This window comes from Poromitra crassiceps (assembly GCF_964638095.1).
Source record: "Poromitra crassiceps genome assembly, chromosome: 4".
Classification (NCBI taxonomy): domain Eukaryota; kingdom Metazoa; phylum Chordata; class Actinopteri; order Beryciformes; family Melamphaidae; genus Poromitra; species Poromitra crassiceps.
The window spans coordinates 78,005,576-78,027,037 of NC_139626.1; the positions used below are offsets into that span (position 1 = coordinate 78,005,576).

The 21,462-nt window shown below is 45.0% G+C and overlaps 2 protein-coding genes across 2 annotated transcripts in view; both read left to right on the plus strand.

Moving 5' to 3' along the window:
* LOC310775957 (WD repeat-containing protein 17-like) overlaps nt 1-21,462 on the plus strand; it is a gene marked incomplete at both ends in the record, with an annotated part of 77,665 nt that overhangs the window by 26,076 nt on the left and 30,127 nt on the right. Inside the window, 5 exons of the mRNA XM_083636079.1 lie at nt 1,026-1,148; nt 6,567-6,666; nt 6,921-7,102; nt 10,681-10,871; nt 15,778-15,946. Coding sequence (XP_083492205.1) covers nt 1,026-1,148; nt 6,567-6,666; nt 6,921-7,102; nt 10,681-10,871; nt 15,778-15,946 — 765 coding nt within the window. The remainder of the gene's footprint in view (nt 1-1,025; nt 1,149-6,566; nt 6,667-6,920; nt 7,103-10,680; nt 10,872-15,777; nt 15,947-21,462) is intronic.
* On the plus strand, nt 7,353-8,378 carry LOC310774414 (putative nuclease HARBI1; the record flags this gene model as incomplete). The annotated part of the gene is made up of 3 exons (XM_083634485.1): nt 7,353-7,565; nt 7,906-8,032; nt 8,142-8,378. The coding sequence occupies exons 1-3, from the start codon at nt 7,354-7,356 to the stop codon at nt 8,376-8,378; spliced, it is 576 nt and encodes a 191-aa protein (XP_083490611.1). The 5' UTR covers nt 7,353.

Below are 21,462 nucleotides of genomic sequence, written 5' to 3' on the forward strand. Positions count from 1 at the left end.
AAGTAACGAAATCAACGCTGAGCAATGTACCCGTTTTTACACATTTTTACAGAAAATAGTTACAACATCAGATGCGCGTAACTCCTACGAAAATGCCTTAAAATGCATGAAATTTTTTTTATGAAGACATCTCCCGACATATATACTACCGTTTACATTTGGTGCAATTTGGAGGCAATTGATTTTCGATTTATTTTCGATTTATTTCTTCTTCTCTCCATGTCTTCTCTCCATGTCTTCTTCTTCTTTGAGTTTTATGGCGGTTGGCAAACATATATGTGCATTACCGCCACCTACTGGAGTTTGATATCAGCCAAACGCCTGAGGGGTGGGCATGGAAACGAAGGCCACGCGAGCCCAGTGCATTGTGGGAAATGTAGTATTTCGAGTCCCCGCACCCCCCCCCCCCCACCACCCCCCCCCCCCACACACACAGAGTGGATTTCTGGTGATATCTCAGGCTGTAAACAACCAATTTCAAAAATTTCAACGGATTCTAAAACCTTAGGGGCGTGAGATTTAATATATATTCATATTCCCCACGGAAAACCCGGCCTTTAAGAAGGTTTTGTGAATCTGGCCCCAGGGTTTGATTCCTGCCTGGGTCACTGTTGACACTGGGGGTATCTCCCCATACCTTCAGTGCCTGGTGCCCAGGTGGACTATTTCGTGAGAAAGAGCCTTTCTTGTGGAGTTTGCATGTTCTCCCCGTGCTCCACTGGGGATTCCTCCATATACTGTATAACCCCCCACTAAAAGCAGAAGTCTGACTAGCGGCGGTTGGAAGAAGTTGGTCCCCGGGCGCTCCACTGCTCCTAGCCTGACCGTAATGTCATCAGTAATGTCACGTATCATCGGCAGGGTCACTTATGGCATCAGACATGATATAAGTTCTAGTTTCGGCTATAAATACAACCAGGGAACATGGGACAAGCGGCCTTACATTAAGATGTCCATGTCCGGACAGATCAACTCGCCTGTCTGTATTAACTATTCATTTTTTATTTGGTCTTTGTCTCTCTCAGACTCCCAGGTTGGAGTACTGAGGATATGGAACGTCTCTCGCTCCACTCCTCTGGACAACTTTAAACTGAAGAAGACTGGATTTCATGCTCTGCACGTCCTCAACTCCCCTCCTGCCAAGAAAGGTAACATTTAGCCATCATGAGAGGTGTTATTCATTTCAAAGGCTCACCAAACTGGAGGGGGGGGTCTACACTCATTGCCTTTATTTTAGAAGCAGCACTTTGACCAATTATAGATACGTCATCCTTCTGTTAAATTTTTTTCGATTATAGAATGATCCCTCACTTGGATAAGCTAGTTTACCCCTTTATGCCTTCAACCCATGACACACTTGGGACCACCAGGAGGTTGTTACCCATCGTTTGATTTGTTTAGTATGTGAAAACTGTCTTCACAACATGAGAGTGTACATTTAGTGAATTCAAGGTTTCTCTAAAAATGGAGGATGTAACCTTAACTCTCAAATCAGGAAATGTTTAATTCTGTGCAATCCCAACAACCCCAAACATAAAAAGTCATTGTGCCAATGTGCCCTGGCTAAATTCCCACACAGGCCTCCCTTCAGTCACCCGTTCTTAATTGGCACATTGGTAAATGGCCTGCATTTATATAGCGCTTTTATCCAAAGCGCTTTACAATCAGTAGATAGTCTACATTCACCCATTCATACACTGATGGCGGCAGGCTGCCACGCAGGGTGCCTACACACCATCGGGAGCAAGGAGGGTTGAAGGCCGGCTTTACCGTGGGGAATATGAATATATACTGGAGGCTGTAGAAGGCTGTGGAGGCTGTAGAATGTGGTGGAAATGAGCCATAAGAAAGTAACCCAGGGCCGGCTCACCCTACAGGCAAAACAGCCTCCTGCAGGGCCGGCTCACCCTACAGGCGACACAGCCTCCTGCCTGGGGCCGGCTCACCCTACAGGCGAAACAGCCTCCTGCCTGAGGCGCCAGTTCAGCTAGGGCGTGTAGCCCCTCACAAAACAACAACAACAAACAAACAGGGCCCGCCCCTCCTTTTCTGCACAATCAGTGCCTGAAATTGGCCGCAGGATTGCGGGAATCCCGCATCTGTTGTCACCGATGTCTATTATATTAGCCATGGTGCAGAATGCTGCATGCGATTGTTGGACAAACGGCTTGTGGCTTGTCACAGACAGGATCCAGGCGCAGCGTTAGTACAGCTGCAACAGCTGAGTACGTCGGGGGTGGTGAGTGTCTGAGTTTCACTTCACCTGCCTTCTTCTCTCAAAAGTGAACGAGGAAATTACATTTTTAAAAGGCTGTATACGCTGCTTTAATTTAGTTAACCAATTTTATTAGTTTTGTTTCTGTTTGACATCTGCTAGACTAGCGTTTAACTCATTGAGTGCCAATGACGTCGATCGGCGTCAAAGTAAATAGTAACGTTCAGTGCCAATGACGTCGATCGGCGTCAAATGCGTTTTTTGACGGTGGGACGTGAATCAAAGCCTCATGCATCTCCTGTACAAATATTGTAGCTATTGAAGGTGTATAACCTATTTTACGGACCCATTAGGTGGCGACAGTGCTCTCCAGATTAGAGAAAGGTCAGGAAAGCAGCAGGAAAAAGCCGTGATGAAAGAGAAACCGATGCATGCTGCAGCCAGAGCTATATAGATTGCTCTGTCTGGAGCTGACGTTGGCTGCGAACAGCAGTCAATCCGCGCCCACATCTGAGCCCCTCTGTCTCTGCTGCATAGTTTCTCCACACGATTAGCCGCCAGAAAAGCAGCACCCGACGCCGAAGGGCCAAACCATTCTCAGCAGTCCGGTTTGGCTTTTCCGTGTCGCGCTGGGAGCCAGCGCACAAAAATGGAGGCTCCGAAAATAGACGCTGGGTGCGTGAGGCTGTGTGTTAGTGTGGGGAGGAGTTTGCAGCTGAGGGGGGGGAGAGGGGGGTGGGGCATGCAGGGCACCACACAACTACACCACGTCACTACATCAGAAAAGATTAGCTTCAGAGTCAGTGAATGTGCTTGAAATGCTTCATTTCACAAAAGGCTGAATATCTCAGCTTCTAATTTGAAACGTGTGTTTTGCTGAAAACAACCTATCTTCTCCGGCTCATAACTAAAGAACGGAAAATGGTATCAATAAACTTTTTTTTGCTGATGATACAATAGAGTCTCCTCGTTCTTTGTGCGTGTTCGGTGTTTACATAGTAATATCACACAATATTCTGTGGGCCTCGAGAAATCACTGAAAACGCTCTGAAACTCTGGCACTGGGAGCGTCCGTTCTCCAAAAGTGGCTGGCACTCAATGAGTTAATGCTGATTGCTTTCAGTCGTCTGGAGCCTTGTTTAAACATTTCTTGATGACTGCTGATTCAGATAAGGTGAGCTTTCATTGACAAAACACTCGGACGATTTTTAATGTGAAGAGAGGGCGAGAGAGAGAGAGCAGATGGTGGGAGTTCAAACATGCAAGTGAGGAGCTTCTGCTGCTGTGATCCAGAGATGTGCACAGACCGTTTAGGGGCAAAAAGGGGCACCCCCTCATATTTATTTATAAAAAATAAAGTGACATACAAGTCAGGCCCGGATAAACACAGAGTAAGTGACACACTGCTCCCCTGCTACCAATTTACATGTAAAAAAATAAATAAGTAAATGGATAAATAAATAAAAATCTCTTTATTTTCACACAATTTTAAATAACACAATTGATCAATGAAATACTGCAATTTATAGATTCATTATGCTATAACTTATTTGTACTGATATTTATGCTTATGTTAACCCAGTGGCACTCATATTCTGGTTTATTTCAAGGAAAACATTTTGGCTAGTGGAAATTCTAATTGGCTGGTAACTTTAAAATCTAGCAGCCATATTGGCTGGTATTGCCAAATCAAGTCTCGGCTACGGCACCAATATGACTAGAGCCGGCCCTGAAGTAACCAGCAGCGAATGATAAAGTTTTCACAATTGATGAAGTTATGTGTTCACCGAAAGCTTTAGTGACTACTTATTGTAGATATTGCCAACTACGCCATCAATGATTTTGTTTTGATGAAATAAATAAATAATAAAAATCACCATCTGTCCTTCTCTCTTTTTTGTCAGTACTGTACACAACCAGATGGACTGTTAAAGTGCTGAGTGCTATGCAGTTTTAGTATGACATAAGATTATTTCAATAATATGATCTCACTACTATATATAAGGCGAGGGCCAAGGCGTGCTGCTCGTGGCGCCATACACAATTGCAGGCAAGCATGCGAGGCACGCTAGAAATGAGCACGCAATATTTCTAGTTAAATTTAAATGTCATGCCAAGTAAGAATATTGTCAGTCAAGCAATGATGAGAGCAGCATATGGCTGTGGAGCAATATGAAAAAGTAGGTGCAATAGATGAATCCACCTCTAGTTCAGTAAAGATGCAACTACTGTACATTATGAACATAAATAAGCTGCCTACAATTATTGTTGTCCTCAAAACATGCTAACTTTGTTTAAATGGTTTTAGAAACCTCCCTTCTATTTTAGGCAATAAACAAAGATATGCTATTTTAGTCAATAAATACAATGAATAGCCTTGGATAACACAATGCGATGGTATTGCTGTCGAATTGGACTAAAAGTTTTGTGGTCCTGGGGCCCTATTCTCCAACAGGCCTTAGGCGCAAAAACTGGCGTTAAACGCAAAAAAACGTGCCTTGCGCCTGCCTCGGGAAGATAGCAACATGGTTTTAAGCCCCGAAATGCGCTTTACGCCAAAGAGGCGTGGCGCAGTGCCAGAATAGGCCAGAATGGGCGTTTCGGCCTTATATACCGGCCTAACGATATCTTCCGCCCTGGCGTTAATTTGGCGCTAATCGCTTTTCAAAACCAGGCCTATTCAGTGCGCCAGTTGATGACTGATGGAAAAAAGTTTGCCGGTTCTATTATTGTGCGTAATTGCGCGGCCTCTCCTCTGCCATCTCACTCTCTGTCCCCCCTCTCTCTCTCTCACTCCCTCGCGCATCAGACAGCAGACAGGCACAAAGCCACACATGTGAAATCTCCCAGCATGCATTGGGCTAATACATTTCGATAATAAATAGCAACCAAATGAGCCTAAATAGATAGAAAGGTAGATAGAAATAATGGCTCTGTCTGTAACGCAAGGAAACTGAATATCACCTGATACCTGAATAGGTACCTGGTTAATTAGGTAGCTAATTTTAATAATAGGTGACTGAAAAATAACTAGTTTCAGACAGCCTAACGGTTTAAGGTAGCAGTTTTATCCTTGTCCTGTAGAGGGCAGTGATACGCCTAGTAACGTCTACACTGCCGGAAACTTGAATGAAAAAGAAGAAGAAGACGGGTTCACTGGTTCCTGAAGAACAGCGTTGACTTGAAAAGACTTGGCGGGTTCCAGACTGTCACACACACTTACCATGGAAGAAGAGGAGATACTTTTTATTTTTATTTGTATTATTATTCATTTTTATTTCAATGACCAGGCGGAGGAAGAGGCCGAAGAGGACAGAGTGAGGATGATACGTTTGAGGCGTTGGGCAGCACTTGCATCTACAGACCGAAACGAGGTAGGCCTAGCATTAGCATGACGCTAACGTGTTAGCGTTAGTTAGCGAAGTTGCTAGCTAACTTTATAAGGAAATTTAAAGAAAAAATATGATTGCCAATACTTGACCAACATGTCACCTTTTGTAACGGTTAAATGTGTAGGCTACATTTTGTTGACAAGCACAAGTGCGGTGTGGACGTGTTTCACTCATTTTCATTCATTCGTTTGTGTGGCTTACTGATTCACGCTAGTTGGTATCAGATGCTGGAATGCTCTGGTGTGGTGAAGTTAGTACCGGTATGCTATTGACTTGTGCCCAGGGTATAGGCCATTGCACCAACACATATTTAGCGGGTAAAATGTCTCAAAGACGAACTAGGATGCTATCTATAGGTGAACCACATCCCACACCATTCCCACATGACTGATAGCGACCAAGATAGTTTACATGATTCAATTCAATTCAGATCAATCACAGTTTAATAAATTATAACACAGATTGGTAAATTGAGGTATTAGGATTTAATACAATTGAAGACAGATGGGTACAGTAATTGATTAAACATTTAACATTGAGATGGTTAAATGTTCACCACTGTATACTTTGGTTAATATGTCACTCTTTATAGAATAAGATAATACCATAAATAGACATTTAAAATCACATGGCCCATTTTTATCATAGGAAATAAATAAATGTGTATGCATATGGCAAATAAATTATTGGTTGACATAAACGGCTTAAACTTTCAACAGATTTCATCAGTTTTAAAATGTACACCTCCCCCAACAGGAGATCTTGACCACCTACTGCCGGCTTAACATGCACGTGCCCCTTCTGCGCATATACTTTGACGGGGAGGACACACGTCCAGACTTCCGGCTCCACCGAGGCTCCATCCAGGGTTCGTACAAAGTGTTGAAAGATTGGGAAATATTTTATTTTAGTTCTTGAATTTTATTCGTATAAAGCTGTATGAATCCTGTCCATCACAGCCCTCCTCCAAACAATGGACCCTCAGCGGCACCATGGCTGGGGACCAGAGCTGGAAGTGCTGGTCTTCCTCTTTTGGCTGGCAGCTGGTGCGTCCTACAGGTAAGGATGGGGTAGTAAATTTTTACTGATATTAATTACATTTTCGGGCATACTGAACACTAAGACAAATTCCTCGTATGTAATCTTGCATATTGTGGCAAATAAATTCAATTCAATGGCTTAAAGATCTGTGAGTCTTTATCGATACCACTATCAATACTTTTCTATTATCTGGTGGAAAGACGAGTCGATAATACATTCGTAACATATTGCTTTTATCGCGTGACAGTCTCAATCTCCATCTGTACCTATAGGGTGACATCCAGGGCTTTTGACATCCCGCGCTCCACAGTCCACCTGCTGGTCCACCGGATGGCGGGGGAACTCCTCAGCGTTGCCCCTCAGGTGATCCGTCTGCCACAGACGGAGGAGGAGCACAGGGCAGTCGGCGATGGCTTCGCTCGCCTGGCCAGGCACCCAGTGTTCAGGAATGCCCGTGGGGCGATTGACGGCTGTCATGTTAGGATCAAGGCTCCTGGAGAAGAGGACGCGCAATGCTACAGGCAAGGCTTAAAGGAACACACTCCGCCCATTTTCAACCAGCTTTGTATCATTAGAACATCAGTATTATATCAGAAAACTGTAAACTGCTTTGAAGTCCTTCATTTAGTTTGATATAATAATAATAATAATAATAATAATATTTTCTTGTGTTTCTTGCTTTAACCCCTGTACAGGAACAGAAAGATGTTTTGTTCCATCCAGCTGCAGGCGGTGTGTGACAGCAGGGGGCGGTTCATGGACCTCTATGTGGGATCACCGGGGTCGGTCCATGATGCAAGGGTGCTGCGGCGAAGTCCCATCTACCGCTCTGCCTACCCTCCCCCTGGCACTTTCCTCCTCGGGGACAGTGGCTACCCCTGTTTGGAGCGACCACTGGCCCTTATAACTCCTTTCAGGTACACGATATCGGCAATCATATCGATATCAGCCGATGTTTTTTTTTTTACAAATCAGTATCGGTCAGAGGTTAATATCTGTTATCGTAAAAAACTTTTCACATTGAGAGGAAATAATGCAGGAAATCTATGATTTATGGGCTTTTCCAAAATGTTTTTCAAATAAAGACATGCATTACTTTTTCAAAATCAGTGTTTACATGTTTTTTCAGTACCGGTATATACCAAATTTGATTATCATGGAAATGTGTTTTTATATAGATCGTAAATATCGGCTATAACAGCAATGTTAATATCGGTATCAGCCAAAATGTTCATATCGGTGCATCCCTACTTTCAGGAGACCTGTCAGAGGTGTAGAGAGGGAGCGCTTCAACACCCACCATGCCAGGGCTCGCAGCATCATCGAGCGAGCCTTTGGAATGATGAAGACCCGGTGGAGAGCCATCTTCCTGCAGGCCCTGGAGGTAATTTTCTTTTTCATTGCTGACAAACTGTGAGAATGACAGCAGCAAGTGAGCAAATTCAAAGAAAATACTACATTATCCTTGAATTAATCTTTGCTTTCACTCTAAGGTACACTCCACCTTTGTTCCTGATGTCATCATGGCATGCGCCACGCTGCACAACATCTGCCTGGGAGTGGGTGACGTCATGGAGGAGGAAGATGTGCCAGACCCTGCTGAAGATGATGACGAGGGCGAGGCACAAGTCGCCGGAGAGATGAACGGGAACGGCCTGCGTGACCGTCTGTCAGCACAAGTTAGCGCTCTCCAGGGTGTGGTCGGTGGACATGGCTACGCACGGCACTGAGAACCCATTTTCAGTTGAGGGTTTTTTGTTTTGTGTACCCCTTGAGCTGTTTTGCCATGCGAGTAGTACCCCCTCACTTGTTTGTGTTGCTAATTCTCCTAAATTTGTTGTTACTATTATGTGTCTTTTCAACTGTGCTTTATCACAAAAAATGTTACCACAATCTGAGCAGCTGACGTGTTTCTTCCTAAGAACTTCACTGTTTTTCTGTGAGTCTAAACCTGAATAAGGTTCACTAGTTTCCATCCATTCTTCATCACTGTGTTCAGTCTCCGGTTCAGAAGAGTCTGAAGTCTTGTCATCACGAGTTGGTTGTAAATTACTAGCTGGATCTAAGATCCTGGCTGGTTCTGATACTCCACAGTCCTCTCCATCAGCTTATGTTTTCATCTGTTCAGTTGAGCTGCTGGCTAGAGGCTCTGCCTCTCTGTTCTCCTCAGTTTGGATACAAACCACAGGTGACCTTGTATTATTGTAAATAGTAATTCTTATTAAATTTGTTGTAAATAGTTTGTAAATGGGTTGTATAATAAACATGATTTAATCAGTTGCAATATTTGAGTTTCAGTTTGCTGTAATATTTGAAATTGAGCAATTTGCTGGTTTAACAAAACGTGTTTATTTTCCAAAACATGGTAGAAAACAATACAGTTAGGTCCTTGTCTAACTTATTTCAACAGTATTTTCTTTCATTTTAAACAGACTAAGTTTGTCATATCTGAAATTTTTCAACTGCTAAGCTATTGAACTACTACAAAAACAAGGCTTGGGTGAAAAATCACACATTTGTAGATACAGAACTGGGTTGATTCAACCTAAGTAAAAGGTCAAAAGACCAACATGAAATCATCTTAAACGAGACCTTCAGAGAGGAAAAAAAAAGGTTGAATGATTTTGCACATGATCTCACAAATATCTGAAAACTAAACTGTTTCACAGGCATTCATTTGACAGTTATTGAGAGTTGATTTTGAGTTAAGTTGAGTGATGTCATTAATGACAACACTGCCTCCACAACTTAACACAGATCAACTCTCAATAACTGTCTAAATAAATGCATGCAGAATTGGTTACAGTTGTCAGATATGTGTGAGATCATGTGCAAGATCAATCTGCATTGTTTATGAAACAAAATGCAAATGAGAACTTCACTGAAAAACCATGCTGATTTATTTTGCACAAGATCTCACAAATATCTGAAAACTAAACCGTTTCACAGGCATTCATTTGACAGTTATTGACAGTTGATTTTGAGTTAAGTTGAGTGATGTCATTAATGACAACACTGCCTCCACAACTTAACACAGATCAACTCTCAATAACTGTCTAAATAAATGCATGCAGAATTGGTTACAGTTGTCAGATATGTGTGAGATCAATCTGCATTGTTTATGAAACAAAATGCAAATGAGAACTTCACTGAAAAACCATGCTGATTTATTTTGCACATGATCTCACAAATGTCTGAAAACTCTAAACAATTTTGCAGGCATTCATTTAGTTTGACAGATTTTAAAGTTAATTTGAGTTCAAGTGAGTGATGTCATTTGTCCATGAATGACTTCACTGCCTCCACAAATGAACACAGACCAACTCTCAATAAATGTCAACCTAAATGAATGCCTGCAAAACTGTTTGCAGTTTTCAGATGTCTGAGATCATGTGCAAAATAAATCAGCATTGTTCTCCTTTAAACTAGGAGCAGAGAAAGTGGCAGCAAGCAAGCTCAAAGTCAACATAGAATCAAAAGTGGAAAAAGGAGCTTACTGGTTACTTTTTAGGGAGAATATTTAATCCAGAAGTGTTGGTACACAGGTAACCTCAGGTTTACATACAATGTACAACTTCAAATACAATAAGAGACACGGGCAGGAAAACGCAACGCGTTTCAACCTCACTGGGTCTTCATCAGGCTGAAGGCTGACGAAGACCCAGTGAGGTTGAAACGCGTTGCGTTTTTCCTGCCCGTGTCTCTTATTGTATTTGAAGTTGTACATTGTATGTAAACCTGAGGTTACCTGTGTACCAACACTTCTGGATTAAATATTCTCCTTTAAACTAAAAATAAGTTAGAAAGAAAATGCTCAACGCCTATCCATAAATCTCTCTAGGATAGAGAAGAGTCTATCGGATCGCTCTGCCTCATCCCTCCTCCTCTGCGCCTGCCTCTCTCGTTCACGCTCCATCTCCTCCTCAATCAGATCGGCGAGGCGACGCCGCTTCCTCTGTGCTGGGGCCGGGGCCATTTCTTGTGGTCTTTCTGGCTCTCCTGCCTCTCTCTCTCCACCTCCTGACCCTCCAGCCTCCGCCTCCTCCTCCTGTGCTCCATCGCCTTTCTCCTGTCCAGCTGCTGGCTTTGGCACACCCTCCAATGGCAACGTGGCCCGGACCACCGCAGGCGTAATCGAATGCTTCTTCCCCAGGGCCTGGTCCATCAGGGTGTACCAAGGCCAGGTGGCCGGTGTGGCTTCACCACGGTCCGTACCACTACCGGTTGGTGGATCCTTCAGTTTCTAGACAACAGTGCATAAAGTAAACAAAAGACACTTGCGTTGCAGTACTGACATAGGGTGGCCTGTGGCTAATGCTCTATACCAGAGGTTCTCAAATGTTTTTCAGCCAAGGACCCCTTACAAGATAGAAAATATACCGGGGACCCCCTCATTCTGATTTGTGATTTTGGGCTAAGCTTTATTGTTTCCACGGTAACGTGCTCGACTTTTAAATTGATAGGTTTGTTAGATTAGAATGTAATCATTTGAACCATTTTAGATTTAAAGCATAACATATTTCCGTTGAACTATGAAGCTTTTGCAACAACAAAAACGTTTTTATTTTTATTTTCCTGAAAACTTTTTCGCGGACCCCCTTGCAAAGTGCCACGGACCCCTGGGGGTCCCCGGACCCCCATTTGAGAACAACTGCTCTATACAATGAATACCTTGTAATGGGTCTTCAGGTTGTCCCATTTCTTGTGGGCAGTTTTCCAATCAACTTTACCCTCCAGCCCAATCTCAGCAAGTACTTGTCTGCAAAACACACACATACACAAAACACAAACAGAATATCACATAAATGTAGTAAAACCAATGATTTAACTTACAACGTGGGTGTTGCTAGTGTGCTATACACTCAGGTCTACTATGGCAAGGAGAAATGGCATATGTTGACAAGTAACCCTAGTTTCAGGAGAAATGGGCATAACGTTACTGGCTATTCTGTCCTTCCTAAAGCTTCACCCAGAGCATAATAATCGGTGGTGTTCACTGTTGTACAGTACAACAGTACTAGGTGTGTAACTTACTTCCATCCATCGCAGGCCGAATTCCTGCCCCCCGTGAAAACTTGGCTGTGCTGCATCCTGGACTTGATCAGCTTAGCTGTATCTTGTTTTGTCCCTATAAAATAAATCAGTTGCCAGTGTCAACAGCAAACGGACGGTCGCTGCCACTAGCTAAAAATCCAAAACATGACTGCATACTGGTAGCTAACGTTAACAACACGTGCATAACGTTACCTAAATGATTTCTTCCTATCGATATAACGTTACAGGAAACGTTACATATTCACCAACAAACGAGTACCTAAGTTATGACAGCTAATCATTTAATAAAGCACGGTTAAAAAGTTAAACTCAACTTACACTTGAAGGTGAACGCACCGTCGTCTGCCATGCTGCTATTCGGCTTGCTTGCGTAGTTACGTTAACGTTACTGTAGTCCTGGCTGGCTGCTGCGCAACCTGGTTAGGAACCTTGCTAGGCTGTCCAGATCGCAGTCAAGTAGGACGTTTCCTACTGACCCGCAAAAGTGACTTTTCAGACACCCTAATAACAAACTGTCGCAGTAAAATGAAGTAATGGTTGACGTTATTGACCATGCCAAAATAAAAATCCAAAGAAAGTGATGATGTTCGTTATTTAGCCAATAGTTGTTTAGCTTTTTTCTGATGCGGTAGGTTTTCTGGGCGCCGCCATTAACGGAAATTCCGGGGGAAGAGCGTCATTCTTCTTCGTCGATTGGAAGGGTCGCAATGCATCATGGTATACCCTAACCCACCAAAGGTACCACTGATGGTTCCTTACGAATTGGGCCAAAATAGGTACCTGGAAAGGTTGCAAATTCAGTCACCTTTTGTATAAAACTGGTTTCAGACAGCCTAAAACATAAAAATGACAACTTCCTACCTAGAATTGCCACCTTAATTCCTCGTTTCCTTGCGTTACAGACAGAGCCAATGTGTAATGTTAACACAACATGCAATTGTAGAACATTTCAATATTGGACAAAATAAAATCTTGAAATCATAACACAACCCTATGTGAAACATATAGGTCATCATGGTGGTATATATATCCCTCGCAGATTTAACGTAATTTAGGAGATGAGTGACAGCCGTAACACGGTTCTACTGTGACTTCCTACTGTGATGTCGCTCCAATAAGACGACCTACTTCACATTTTCTTTTACAATAAAAACACATTTATGCAATTACTTTACATAATGTAGGCTATATTTATGTGCATCATCCTACCTGTGCAGCAGGGGAGAGAAAACGATATCATTCTGGACAAACTTTCACCAATCTAATCTCATCATGACATAGGGATAGGCTATATTTTTCTAGCCAATGCGTTTAGAACATTCTTTTCACTTTGATCTTGCTATAGTGTAACGTATTTACATGCTTGCAGTATTTAAACTGCAGTTAGATTGGTTTGAGAAGCATAATAATATGGAATAATAGCCTATATATGGAGACAGACAGACGGGGATGAAAGGGAGGGGGGGAGCAGAGCGCTTGGCTTTCTGACCGGACTGGATCGCTCCGTGGAATTGGAGCTTAAAGGGAAACTTATGATTTGTTTACTGCACTTCCCCAATGAGCAGATTGTGCATAATTTTACGCTTAAAAGGCGTGGTTATAATCCTTAAGGCCACCTGTAGCGCCGACACCAAAATATCGAGTGCGCTGGTCCACACCCACTAATCTGCGCTGCGCCTGGCACTAAGCGCAGTTTATAGGCCGTTGCAACGATAGAGCCCCTGGTCTCAACTCGGATTCAGTCTTGGCCTTGAGTCAGACTCAATTAACCAATGACTCGATCTGGACTCGACTACAGCCCTGATTAGTAGTCGTAGTAGTATCATCATTATTATCATTAGAATGAGCCTTTATATAACGACTAATAAATGGTTAATTAATCACGACTTAATATCCATTAATTATCACTTAATGGTTGATGTCCTATAACGACAAATTGATTCATTTGCTGTATTTTTTATTATTAATGAATAATGTGTATTGTTTAAACCTGAATTAATGACATGTTAATATATCAATTAATTTATGTACTGTATCATTTTAGTATTCTTAAGACATTCTAAGATTCCCATTAATTTGTTATTATTCACTTAATTACTGAAGTATTTGTAAATGCTTAACACATGATGTGTAAAGTATAAAGTTGTTTACTTAAAGGGTTAACAAGTGACATTAATGAAGACTGTTAACCATTGAGTAGTAATGGTAGTACAGTATTTGTAGTAGTATTCTGTATTAGTATTATTAGAACATTACAAGATAATAAATCATTATGCCTTTGTGACATATTAGTCAATACATATGACTTCTAGCAAAACCTCTTACAGTTTATTTATCCATGAGATACGGCCTACAATAACATCCTTAATATATGTTTTTATCTATTTTGTATTCAGGGTCATGTAGAGACCACCTTAACTCATTCACCGCCAAAGACGTCTTTGACGTGTTATCAGAAATAGCCCTCCCCGCCAATGACGTGTTTGACGTGTTTTTGGTTTTATTACTGCAGCGCTTAGTTCAAACACTTACCCAGCCTGTGACACAGACACAGGTCCCTAACCTCAAAGTCAAGCCGACAGCACGTTATCAAACACATACCGCAGCTGTTGTTTGAAACCAGAAAGAAGGAGGAAAGGAGGAAAAACAGAGAAACGCGCTTCCTTGTACAGAGGAAAAAACGCCATTGAAACGCCTCTCGGCGCGCTGCACTGCTGCCTTGCTGCAGGGCGAACCTGGATTGCCTAGTCAAACCCGTGACGAACATGATCGATCCGGTTCCAGCAGCGCCTGGTCCCAAAGCCAAGCCGCGGACCCGTTCCTGTGTCGTGTCGCAGCATTCGTCCCAGCCCGAACGAGAGGAGGAAAACGAGCAGCAGAGGAGGCAAAACGCTGATGGGGAAGGAGGGGGAAGGAGGTGCGATCTAGCAGCAGCTGTGGACAGAACTCTCTCTCTCTGTGTGTGTGTGTGTGTGTGTGTGTGTGTGTGTGTGTGTGTGTGTGTGTGTGTGTGTGTCTGTGTGTCTGTCTGTCTGTCTGTCTGTCTGTCTGTCTGTCTGTCTGTGTGTCTGTCTGTACACTCACTCACACTGAGCAAACTGTATTGTTGAATGTAAAAAAAGCACTTCATATATATATATATATATATATATTTTTTTTTTTTTGTCATTTGTGTCATAATGAATAATATTTACATGTCTGATGTCAATACAGTTCAAAATAAAAGAATTGAGAGCGAGTTCTGCCTGATATTGTGTGCTGTACATAAATGCCATTTTCTGCAATTTCTTTTCTCAGAGAGACCTTTTGGGTGAAAACAGGGTGTATATAAATGGCTATAAGTAGAGTACAGAACATGCTAAAAGCTCACTTTTTTTTTCCTGGTGAACCCAGAGACGTACATCTTCATTTTGAGGTATTGCAAATCACTCTGGTGCTAATAGATAATTTACTGTGGGTCTTGAAAGATGACCAACAATTATGAAAATCTTTGGCCTGTGCTAAATATTGGCAGTCCTAAACTGGCGGTGAATGAGTTAATATATGTTTTTATCTATTTTGTATTCAGGGTCATGTAGAGACCACCTTAATATATGTCTTTATCTATTTTGTATTCAGGGTCATGTAGAGACCATCTTAATATATGTCTTTATGTATTTTGTATTCAGGGTCATGTAGAGACCATCTTAATATGTCTTTATTTTGTATTCAGGGTCATGTAGAGACCATCTTAATGTCTTTATTTTGTATTCAGGGTCATGTACAGACCATCTTAATATGTCTTTATTTTGTATTCAGGGTCATGTAAAAACCATCTTAATATGTCTTTAATTTGTATTCAGGGTCATGTAGAGACCTTCTTAATGTCTTATTTTGTATTCAGGGTCATGTAGAGACCATCTTAATATATGTCTTTATGTATTTTGTATTCAGGGTCATGTAGAGACCATCTTAATGTCTTTATTTTGTATTCAGGGTCATGTAGAGACCATCTTAATATGTCTTTATTTTGTATTCAGGGTCATGTAGAAACCATCTAAATACAGTATATGTCTTTATGTATTTTGTATTCAGGGTCATGTAGAGACCATCTTTGACTGTAAGTTTAAACCAGATGATCCCAACCTGCTGGCCACGGCTAGTTTTGACGGGACCATCAAAGTCTGGGACACGAACACATTAACAGCCGTCTACACCTCTCCAGGCAATGAAGGAGTGGTCTACTCCCTCTCTTGGGCTCCTGGTGGGATATACACAAACACTCTCTCTCTCTCTCTCTCTCTCTCTCTATCTCTCTATCTCTCTCTCTCTCTCTCTCTCTCACACTCACTCACTCACTCACTCACACACACACACACACACACACACACACACACACACACACACACACACATAGTTGGACCTCTTTGTTTTTGTTTCGTTTTTTAGTTTTTCTGAATCCCCCCCATTTTCTCCCCAATTGTGCCGCTGCTCCACCCTCTGCCGATCTGGGGAGAGCTGTAGACTAGCACAGTTTACCAACCGCTTTTGTGGTGGGGACATTTATTTCACTCAATTTCACGCAGAAAACTTTGTGAGACTAGGCTGCCAATATTACAGCAGTATCAGACTTTTATGTAAGAATCCACCCATCCCTTGTAGCTGATGAGATTGTAGATCCCCATTTGAATCGTAATTGTGCATGTGCCCCAGAGACTTTCGCCAACCAAGCCGGATAACTTCCAGGTAGCCCTCTGCTAGCTGGAATGTGGATAAAATAATTAAATCGACTTTACAAATGTTATCGGATGGAATGGATCAAATTCTGATCGTGATTAATCGAGTAATTTCACAGGGGTTGTGTGACACTTACAACAATTTATCCACTCTTTTACAGCCGCAACAGTTGTGGCGGAGTAGGCTACGGCTAAGCTATGACAAATGCCGCATTCACGTGTTCCTCGGATGGTCTCATTTCCTAAGTTGGGAAGTCATTCTTGCGACTTCGGTGTGTTCATGAGCTTTTAAGTGGTAATGTGGAAACAACATGAACGCTCCAAAGACGATGTGCTTTTTTTATATTTCTTTTTATTAAGAAAAATACATAAGAAAGAAAACCACAAAAAAGAAGAATGACTGAAAAAATAAAACGTTAGGGTTGTGCTACAACCCGGGTTTTACGAGTGAGAACGAGAGCTCTCACTAGTGCCTAAAATGCTGCAACGCAGCCCTATGGAAGACTGTCATTTTGCTCCAAAATTACTTATCATTAAAACCTGACCACCCACCCGTAGGTGGCGTGGTACCCCCTGGGGCTGACACAGATCCACGTGACTACGTCACGTCCTGTCAGCCCAGGGCTAATCACTCTAATTTCTTCCAGCCCGCTGAGATCCGACGCACCCCGTGACGCATCGACACAGCAAGGCTGGGTAGTGAGAGCTCTCGTTCTCACTCGTAAAACCCGGGTTGTAGCACAACCCTAACGTTTTACTTCGTTTCGAACTCAAGCTCTCACTAGTGCCTCAATTCAACCGACCTTGCTGCCGGGAGCACCCAAAGGGCGACCCGAAAGGCACCGGTGAACCACGGCCATATGGCAACGTTTATGCCTAACCGAATGACATATTAGAGTGGCAACGATACTACTTTCTTGCCACCGACAGCACCGCGTGCGCGAACTGCGAACCGGACACGTCGAGACTATAGTACCTGACAAAAGTGTGATGAGAGGACCATGAGGCCACGGCACACATGTCCTCCACCGACACACCACGCAACAACGCAGAGGATGTCGCAACACCTCGCGTAGAATGCGCCTTGATACCCTCTGGGGGAACCTTGCCCACGGCAGAGTATGCCAACGCGATCGCCTCCACTATCCAGTGTGATAAGCGATCCTTGGAAAGGGGTCCGCCCTGGGCCCTTTGCCCAAAGCAAACCAACAGCTGATCTGTAATGCGTAATGAACGCGTCCTGGCCACATAGGCCGAGAGCGCCCTTACGGGGCACAGCATGAGCAAACGTCTCTCCTCACCCGTCTCTAACTGAACGGCGGGGGACAGAATGCTGATAAGTCTATGACCATAGACCTAAAGCTGACATTAATATTCTTAGGTTGGTAAGCCGGGTTAGGTCGCAATGTAACCCTGCGCCCATCATTCCCAAAACCACACAGGCCTGCTGCACCGAGAGGGCAATCAGGTCACCAACTCTCTTTCCTGACGACAAGGCCAGCAGCAGCGCGGTCTTTAAAGACAGAACCCTTAAATCGGCGGAGTCCAAGGGCTCAAACGGATGACCCGTTAGCCCGTCCAGCACCGTAACCAGGTCCGATTTGGGAAAAAACGCACCGCCTGGGCCAAACAGACTAAAACGAGCCGGAGGCGCTGTTCCCTCACCCTGTCCAACACCTGACGGATCGGGGGGTCGGGGGAAACGCATAGAGCCCCTCCCTCGGCCACGCGTGCGCTTTTAGCGCGTCATGACCTAACGGGGGCTGTCCTCCTGGATCGAGAACCACAGTGGGCAGTGTGTCGCGCGCCGCGATGCGAGAGATTGACGCAGGCGCGACCAACCCTGGCCCAAACCTGTTCCATCACCCGAGGGTGGAGGCACCACTCCGTATAACGGGGATTGCCTCGAGACAGCAGGCCGGTCGTAACTCCGCCGTCCTGGCAGATAGACCGCTGACACTGAAAGGAGACGGGGATACACCCACAGGTGAATCCCCGCTATGGTTCAGCGCCCCCGACCGCACACCGCCCTGTTTGTTCAGGTGGGCGATCGCTGCCCTATTGTCCGAGCGAATCAGCACATGGTGCCCATGTGTGAGCCGCTGGAAGTGTTACCTCCGCAGGCCGGGGGGACTGCGGAGGCAACGTTCTCTTTCGAGTCTGGCCGCACGCGGACTTGTCCGGCAGTGCGGTCCCCAAGAGAGCTCCCAACCAACAATGGGCCCACGGCGCCATTGATGGTGGGCTTGTCCTGAAGCAGAGCCCGGCGAATCGCCTTCAGCTCTAGCACGTTTATGTGGCGAAGCTCCTGAGCCTCCCACCGGCCGTTCGCCGAAAAATGCCCGCAAATCGCACCCCCTCCCCAGAGGGAGGCGTCTGTGCGAATCACCATCCTGAGCGGGACAGGGCCCCACCGAGTACCTCTCGAGAGGTAACGGGGGTCCGCCCATATAGCCAGCGCCTGCCAGGCCTGATCTGTCAGAGGAACCCTGCGATGACGGTCCCCGGCCGAGTCCAGGCGAAGCCTGAGAACCATATTTGGACCACGAGAGCATGTGTAGCCTCCCTAGCGGGAGCACATGCAGTGCTGAGGCCATCAGGCCCAACATCACTGTGCACTGATGCACTGACACCGAGGGCACAGACCTAACGTCCTTGGCTTGCTGTCCGAACCGTGCGAGCCTGTCGCTCTGGCGAAAGGCGCGCAGGAAGTATAGCTCGAGCCCCAGGAAGGTCGCCGCCTGCGCTGGGACGAGGCAACTCTTCTGCCAGTTCACCAAAAAAAACCAAGCCAAAGGCTGGCACTGAGCCCAGACCTTGGCGAGCTGTAAGCCCTGCTGGACGCGAAGCGCCAGCAAGGAGCGGTACGTCTATTGTAGCGGAGGTAGCTCGCGCCCAATGTACTTAGCACACAGATACTAACTGCACGGGTGCACGCCAGCTATCTGCAAATACTATCGTTCTGTGCTAAACAGTACTAAATATTGCTATATGCACGCTATATGCTGCTATATGCACTATATAGCAGGCTCCCGCAGGGCGCACCCTATTAGCGGGAGTACTGCTTAAGCAAGCTAGCAGGCTAGCAAGAAGCACAGGCTAGACAGTAAGCAACCCGGAGGCTAGCGAACGTGCGCGTGCAATGGTAACGTAAGCGGCAATAGCCCATCCCGAAGGGGAGGCACCAATACCCACAACCTGTTAACCCGAGAGAACAGGCGTGGAAGCCACTAGCTAAGCTAGCATAAGCACTGAGAGACAAGCGTGCGCTAACACAAGCCTGCGCACAAGCCGGTGCAGCGAGTCTCTACCCTGAGTAACACGGGGAAGCAAGCGTGACCGCAAGCAGAGGCCAGCGGCCCGCGAAGCTAGTCAATCTCAGAAGAAACTCCTCAGAGGGAGTTACAATCTAGTAGATGCACGAGGCAAGCAACACTTAGCAGACAAGCAAGCTGGCTAAGATGGCGTAAGTACTGAGAGAAGCGGCCCACACAACGGGGCGAGCTCACCTAGCTAGCGTAATTGCCCAGCTAATATCTCAGAGTGCCCCCTTCGGGGCCGACGCCAGTAAAGCTACACTACATTTATGTAGGTCCCAGCAACGCCTGTGCGGCGTGCTCCTGCCCTTAGGCATGCACACATTAAATTAATTGTGCCGGTCGTAACCGGCCAGCGTAGCCTCACAGCTAATACAGCACCTAGCTGTTCCCCCCCTCTCTCTGCTAACAGGAATAACGGGGTTACCGTGCAAGCTAAAGCCTGCAACGGTAAGATAGCTGGAGTGCTACACAACGCTAGATACTGGCTTGCACGGGAGCAAGCTAGCTATCTAGCTAACTGAAGAGCATGGCTTCTAGCTACTACTCTCGCTTAACGCGCGCCCTACACAGAGGTAGCTGGCGCGAAATACTTAGCACACAGACACTAACTGCACGTGTGCACGTTAGCTATCTGCCACAAAACCGGGTGCGTTACCCTGTCTGGGGACGCAGCCAGATAGCTGGAGTGCTACAAGGTAGTCCAAGCTAGCTGCACTGAGCAAACTAGCTAACTATCTAACGCGCGCGCTCTAAAGCCGGCGTGCTACAAGCTAGCTGCTAGCTGCACGAGACACTTAGCTAGCTAACTATCTAACGTTACTCCAGCCGGAGTAACGCGCGCGCTCTAACGCTAGTAGCTGGCGCCTAAAGTACCTAGCAAACAGAAGCAACCGCACGGATGCAAAGCTATCTATCTGTGACAACTGTGCTAATTAGCCTGTTGTTCTAGTGCTAACGGTACAAGCTATTCTGCACGTATGCAACCTAGCTAAGAGTTTTGAGTGCAGACCTGAGTCAGCGCCCAAGCCTACACAACGTTACCCCAGCCGGGGAAAACGTTCACATGAGCTGCACGGCGGCAGCTAAACAACAGTTAACTAAGGAAGATACTCTTAGCTTAAGATGACTTGTTCCGACGCCGCAGGGTGAAGGGTACAGGGTCGGGTCCCCGAAGCCTGCTTTATCCCGTCCACGCAACCTCTTGAGGTGGGCAAATCAGCCGGAACGAGCCTAGTATCTAAGCTATGTAAAAGAGCTAACTCAAAGTTAACCGCGGAGCATTTAGAAACACGTCTTCTTCAGCGGGTGGAAGAAACGGAAAGTGATTAGCCCTGGGCTGACAGGACGTGATGTAGTCACGTGGATCCGTGTCAGCCCCAGGGGGTACCACGCCACCTACGGGTGGGTGGTCAGGTTTTAATGATAAGTAATTTTGGAGCAAAATGACAGTCTTCCATAGGGCTGCGTTGCAGCGTTTTAGGCACTAGTGAGAGCTTGAGTTCGAAACGAAGTAAAACCTATACATACACAGGCACATTCTCTCAAAACATCCCCTCCCCACAGGACCCACAAACCCACAAAGATATTAGCTCGCAGTAATATATATGCCCTACAGCAAAGAAAACACACAAATGCAACCTAGCTATCATGGCGACGTCCATGGTCCCCACGCAGGGCTTTAATAAATGCATTCCACGCCGTCATATTTTCTACTTTAGCGCCAT